The sequence below is a fragment of the Rana temporaria genome, chromosome 2 (genome assembly GCF_905171775.1).
Source record: "Rana temporaria chromosome 2, aRanTem1.1, whole genome shotgun sequence".
In the NCBI taxonomy this organism is placed as follows: Eukaryota; Metazoa; Chordata; class Amphibia; order Anura; family Ranidae; genus Rana; species Rana temporaria.
This window is the reverse complement of record NC_053490.1, coordinates 261,232,121-261,238,120: the sequence shown is the minus strand read 5'-3', so window position 1 is coordinate 261,238,120 and position 6,000 is coordinate 261,232,121. Positions and strand designations below refer to the sequence as shown.

Sequence of the window (6,000 nt, the reverse complement as noted above, 5' to 3'; positions counted from 1 at the left end):
TTCTGTTGCCATTATGACTTAAAAAGAGTTGATTGATAATAAATGGCTTCAGCCAAACACTAACCATGAGTGAAAGGAAAGTTTTTGTGTTATCATTCATATTCTCTGAAAAGTGGCGAGAAATCATAAATTCTGCCAGGGTATGTAAACTTATGAGCACAATTGTAGGCACTTTTATGTGTCTGCTGTTCAGAAACTATGATGAGAAAACAGGTTTTCTTTAAAGAAGAACTCAAGACAAAACAGAACATTTTTAATTTATTAGGCTCTCACAATAATTGCTTCCTTCTTTCAGTGAGAATGTAATGTTCTACATTTAAATTTGGCCTACTATATGCTTAAAAGTCTGTTTGCAACTCAATGTTTGTGTGTGTGTTCAGGATGATGCAAGGTATTTTGATCTGGGCATGTAATGCAATACTCTGTATAGCAGATACGATATGGAGGTTCTGGAGTTTGATAGAAACAAGAATAAATTAAAGTGATACTATAGGTTCAGTTTTTTTTAAATAACAAACATGTCATACTTACCTCCACTGTGCAGTTCGTTTTGCACAGAGTGGCCCCAATCGTCCTCTTCTGGGGTCCCATGGTGGCTCTCGCGGCTCCTCCCGCAATAGGTGACCCCCTCTGGGAAGCTCTATCCCGAGGGGGTTACCCACCGAGTGTATGACTCGGCCCGCCCCCTGGAGGCCGCGTCATTGGATTTGATTGATAGCAGAGGGAGTCAATGGCTGTGCTGCTATCAATCTATCCAATGAAGAGCCGAGAAGCCGTGGGGAGACTGAAGCCGGATCGCGCCCGTGGAAATTTGGGGCTCAGGTAAGTAAAACGGGGGGTCGGACAAAGCAAGGTGTTTTTTCACCCTAATGCATAGGATGCATTAAGGTGAAAAAACACGAGGGTTTACAATCCCTTTAAGTCTCCTTAGTGTTTGTTGTCAGTATTGCAAGACTGCAAAAGGGTTTTTGCAGGAAAGGTAAGATCGATGTATGGCACACACATTCATTATATACAGTACATACACTGCATAAAATTAACAATGCTGAAATTAATGTATTCTTGGTGAAAATAACTAGCTTGTGCGCATGATTGCATGTTACTATAAAAGACAGCATGTTTTAATCAAACTAAATAGAATATTCAGTCAAATATCACAACTCAATCCTGTTGACCCATCACACCTACCAATCTAGTAATTTGATAAAAATAGGGTGGTAATAGGGTGGTTTATACAAATTGAGGTGTATTTAAGTTGCTCTGAAAAATGTAGCTGAGAGCCGTGACGCATTAACCTGCCAGCATCCTGGTTGAAAAGGATGATCTAGCCCTTTCCTCTCCAGACTGACTGTTTCTGGCTTGCCGCTTTGATTCATTGGAGGCTCAGTATCTCATGTGGGTGTTACCATGCATTCTTCGTAGAATGCCAACTCCTTTAGACCAACACCCAGCCATGAAGGTATTGTAATATTTGCATAACTGCTTCCAAGAGCATAACTCCTTCTGGGTTTTCCAGGGGTGCTTTGGCAAAATTAAAAAAATTGTTAGCAAGTCAGCAGGCGGATTAAGACTGCCTTTTTTGCTATATAAAGGCACAGATTTTTATTGTGCAGCATTACAACCGTAGGCATTTTGCATGCTACCCACCGGCTTTCTATCAACTGATGTCATCATAGGCTGATTAGGAAGATGTTGGGAACCTTAGGGTATCCTTGTTTAACCATCTTTGTCAGCACTGGGGTTCTGCTAGTTGAATAAGGGAGAAGAGAGATACTGGACTACTAGTCAGTACCAATGTTCAAAGGTACATTGCTTTGTTAAAACAACCTTGATTGTTATGTGTCCTACATGTGTAGACGCTGCTGCATTATGTAAACCTATTACTTTAGTTTACATTTTAGAATGGGGTTTCCCAGATTATGCATATTTTTAAAGGGTACCTAGATTAAAAAAAAAGGTTAATAATAATCATTGGTCTAGATTATGCTGAATGTCTCCCAGCTTAGATATGAGTTTGACTGTATCTGACTAGTTAGAGCTTCCAATGAGAGAAACGTACAGGGCCAGATCCACAAAGAAGTTACGCTGGCGTATCTATTGATACGCCGCGTAACTTCTAGGATGCTCCGGCGTATCTTTTTTCTGTATTCAGGAATTTTGCTAAGATCCGACTGGCGTAAGCCTCTTACGCCGTCGTATCTTAGTTGCATATTTACGCTGGGCGCTAGGTGGCGCTTCCATAGATTTACGCGAGGAATATGCAAATTAGCTAGATACGCCGATTCACAAACGTACGTCCGCCCGGCGCATTTTTTACGTTGTTTACGTAAGGCTTTTTCCGGTGTAAAGTTACCCCTGCTATATGAGGCGTACGCAATGTTAAGTATGGACGTCGGGCCACCGTCAAATTTTTTACGTTTTACGTCGTTTGCGTAAGTCGTTCGCGAATAGGGCTGTGTGTAAATTACGTTCACGTCTAAAGCATTGACGATTTGCGGCGTAATTTGGAGCATGCGCACTGGGATTCTTTCACGGACGGTGCAGGCGCCGTTCGTAAAAAACGTCAAAGACGTGGGGTCACGATTAGTTTGCATAGAACACACCCCCAACCAGCCTCTTTTGAATTAGGCGGGCTTACGCCGCCCGATATATGCTACTCCGCCGTAACTAAAGGCGTAACTTCTTTGTGAATACAGTACTCGCCTTTCTAAGTTACGGCGGCATAGCGTTTCTGAGATACGCTACGCCCGCCTAAAGATAGGCGCATGTACGTAGATCTGGCCCACAGTTTTTAGTGAAATCAGAGTAGGCAATTTCAGTGCAAGAGAGGAGCCTGAACAACTGTGCATCAGACAGAAAGGTAAGACTAGAGATCCTCTTAAAATATAAAATAAAGAGAAGGTAGTGCCACGTTAACCTTTATCCTTAGAGTATTGCATATTTGCAATGGAATACTATAAACCAAATGAGACATTTTTACAATCCACAATTATCTACTACAACCATGAGCTAGTCTATAAGCTATGAAGAGAAAAAAAATGTGTAATACATTTTGGAAAAGTAGTGATAACCTCAGTTGGAAAACAGTTGGTTATCCAGCAGTAATATACCAAGACATGTTCTCTTGTTAGAATGAGATACAATGTACACACACATGCCTGCGCCTTTATTTCTCACCAACTCTCTTCACATGCTGGCTATAAGCTCCTTTTTTTGCAGAAAATACCAACATTTTATGCCAGGTCTCTGCATTGAGTTTTTTTGCAGAGTAAGCCAGAGAAAAAGTCACATGACCAAGGACTTTGTACCCTTAAATAAAATGTACAGAAGACAATATACATCACTAAAATTAGTCTGAATGGATGGTAATGCAGAATGATTTCAGAAACACCCAGATGCTGCTAAACCTGCAGCTGAGTAAGATGCTGCAGGTCATTTAAATCAAAACCCATTACTATTTTAAGATTGGCAACACTGCTTATTGAGGTGGACAGATAATATTTCCCTGGACATTGTCTGAGATACAATTTAATTAATCATAGCAATGCCATAAATAAACATCTATAGTGATTTAATTGCTGAGGTGCAGTTGGCAATGCATTAGAAACTGCACTGGTGCAGCTCTACACATTATTCAAATTCAATCCTTTGACAAAATTCATCCAAAGATTAAATCGGAAACATACTGAAATTTTGTAGCACCGAGGAGAAATTGTCCAATACACAAAATGTTTTTTTTTTTTTTTGTGCTGTTTAGAGTTACAATTTAGAAGAACTATGGCAAAGCTCTAAATCAGTCCACACAGGTTACAATATAAGTGTACAATCGTTATACATCCCTTTTAGACCTACCAACAATTATGCAGTGAGAGGGCCTATCTAAACAATTAATGTTATGCCCAGTCAAGTGAGTCCTTGCACTCCATATTTGTTGGTAGATTTAAAGGAGAATGTATTCTCAAATTGTAATGTGTATGACCAACTTTATGACTAACTATGTGCCTAGCAGGCAGCATAAGTTATAGGTATTGTCGTTTACATGATTGCAAGCCTTTTAACAATTTTGAGTATACCTATGTCAATAATATTTAAAACCATGACTTCCACCCACAATGCATTCTTATCTTATTAAGTAACACATTTACTTCAGGATAATAATATAGGAGATCGGCCTCAGTCAAAACAACACAGCAAAACTGTTTAGTCTGTTTGGCTTCAGAAGAACAAATAATTACGGTATGCCTAGTTAAAAAATGTTCTACGGTATTGAACAAATTCATGTTAAAACCTATCCATTTGGAGAATAAAGACTGCCGGCATACAGGATATCTTGTGCTATGTTTTGTCATGCCATGCGAGACAACCATATTTTAGCAAAGGTGGGAAATCTAAGTAAAGAGTGCATTACAATACTGAATTAAAGATTTCTAGTACCATTTGTATTGTATCAAGGTTTGTCACTTGTACCTGTGATATTGACTAGGAGTGAAAAACAAAACTGGCATTTAAAGTTCACCAGCTCACATTAATGCATGGGTCCAGTCACTGATAATAACACAATAGGGTTTGCATTCTGGTACCACTTCCAACTCAGTACAGTAATGGGGGTCATGTGCAGTGGAAATCTGAGGTTTCATTAACAGTGCCAGCTGAGAAGCCAAATACATTTTGTATTGTGCCCTTGCAGGGAAAAGCAACACAGTAAAATCAATTTCAGCCACTGGAAGTGCTTGTACCTTTCTTCCCTTTGCTGATATGTTCGGTTGGGAAATCAAGTGATACAGAACATGTGACTCAGTCTTTTTCCTCCAATGTGACAGCACTGGTTCTTGGTGTTGACCATTTAGGCACCTCACACTATCATATCGCGGTGGAAAGAGAGTCCTCTGTCCTAAGTAAGTTCTAATGTGTGATTTGGGCTTACACAGGGCTATTTCTCTTTGCTACTGGGGCAAACAGAAAGGTATAAAAGAAAAGGGTAGGTAAGTATAAGCAGCTGTATGGACTAGAATTATATTGTACCTGTTGCTTTATACTGCATAGGCAGAAAATGTTCTTTTGATTTAGAAGTCCAGATTTGATCTATATCATTTATACTGTTTGGGCACAAATATCTTTACACCAACATTTAAGTAATAACAGATTTTAAATTAAATTATACAAAGTAAACTTGAAATGTTTATGATATCCCAATGCTTTGCTTGCCCACCCTTTTGGTAATGTATATCCTTGCCAGTTACCTATCTTCTAGATACACAATAAATTAATTATAACAATAAGTTAAAGTAAACAAGAGAGGGGTGTAAATGTCATAGTGCATGGCTACATTCTTAGTTTTCAGTATGTAGCTTTACAAAGGTATTTTATGTATTCATACAGATTTTTTTACCCACTCCTTGCAAGACAGTCAAAGCCCATGGCTTCTGTGCTTAGAGGCATTGGATTTGGACTAAAACTACAATCATCACAGTCTTCATGTTATAGATGTAATGCTTTGACTACATTTGAGACTGCCTAGTTTAGTGTGATTTTTTTCGAAACATTGTTCATTTTACAGAAATATGTCTGTGTGATATCATGAATGCTATAGATAGTGTATCTTCTTTATATTTATTTATATATGTACATACATTGATCTATATCACATTCCAACCCACTGGATTTTTTTGAACTAACACTCTACTTTATGTAGTAGGTGTAATTAATAGCAGGGTTCATTTGATACGCAAGGCTTAAAATCCAGCACTCTCAGAACTGCTTCTGTAGCTGGGGCTTCGACTGTGGCTGGGAGAGCGACTCCGACTCCGGCTACGGCTATAGCTGCTGTAACTGTCATAGCTCCTGCTTCGACTACGGCTGTGGGAGTAGCTGCTCAGGGAGCTGGAAGATGGGCTAGGTCTATAATAAGGAATTGGGCGCTTCCGGGCACTGAAAATGAAAGATAACAAGTAATAATTACATTGTTGTGCTTATTACAAGTTGCGACAAGAAAAACAGAGC

At 39.2% G+C, this 6,000-nt stretch overlaps 1 protein-coding gene across 1 annotated transcript in view; it reads right to left on the bottom strand.

Annotated features, from left to right (window-relative positions):
* Positions 1-5,594: 5,594 nt before the first annotated feature.
* Positions 5,595-6,000, bottom strand: part of SRRM3 (serine/arginine repetitive matrix 3) — a 511,539-nt gene continuing 511,133 nt past the window's right edge. Inside the window, exon 15 of the mRNA XM_040336859.1 lies at positions 5,595-5,928. Coding sequence (XP_040192793.1) covers positions 5,733-5,928 — 196 coding nt within the window. The 3' untranslated portion in view covers positions 5,595-5,732. The remainder of the gene's footprint in view (positions 5,929-6,000) is intronic.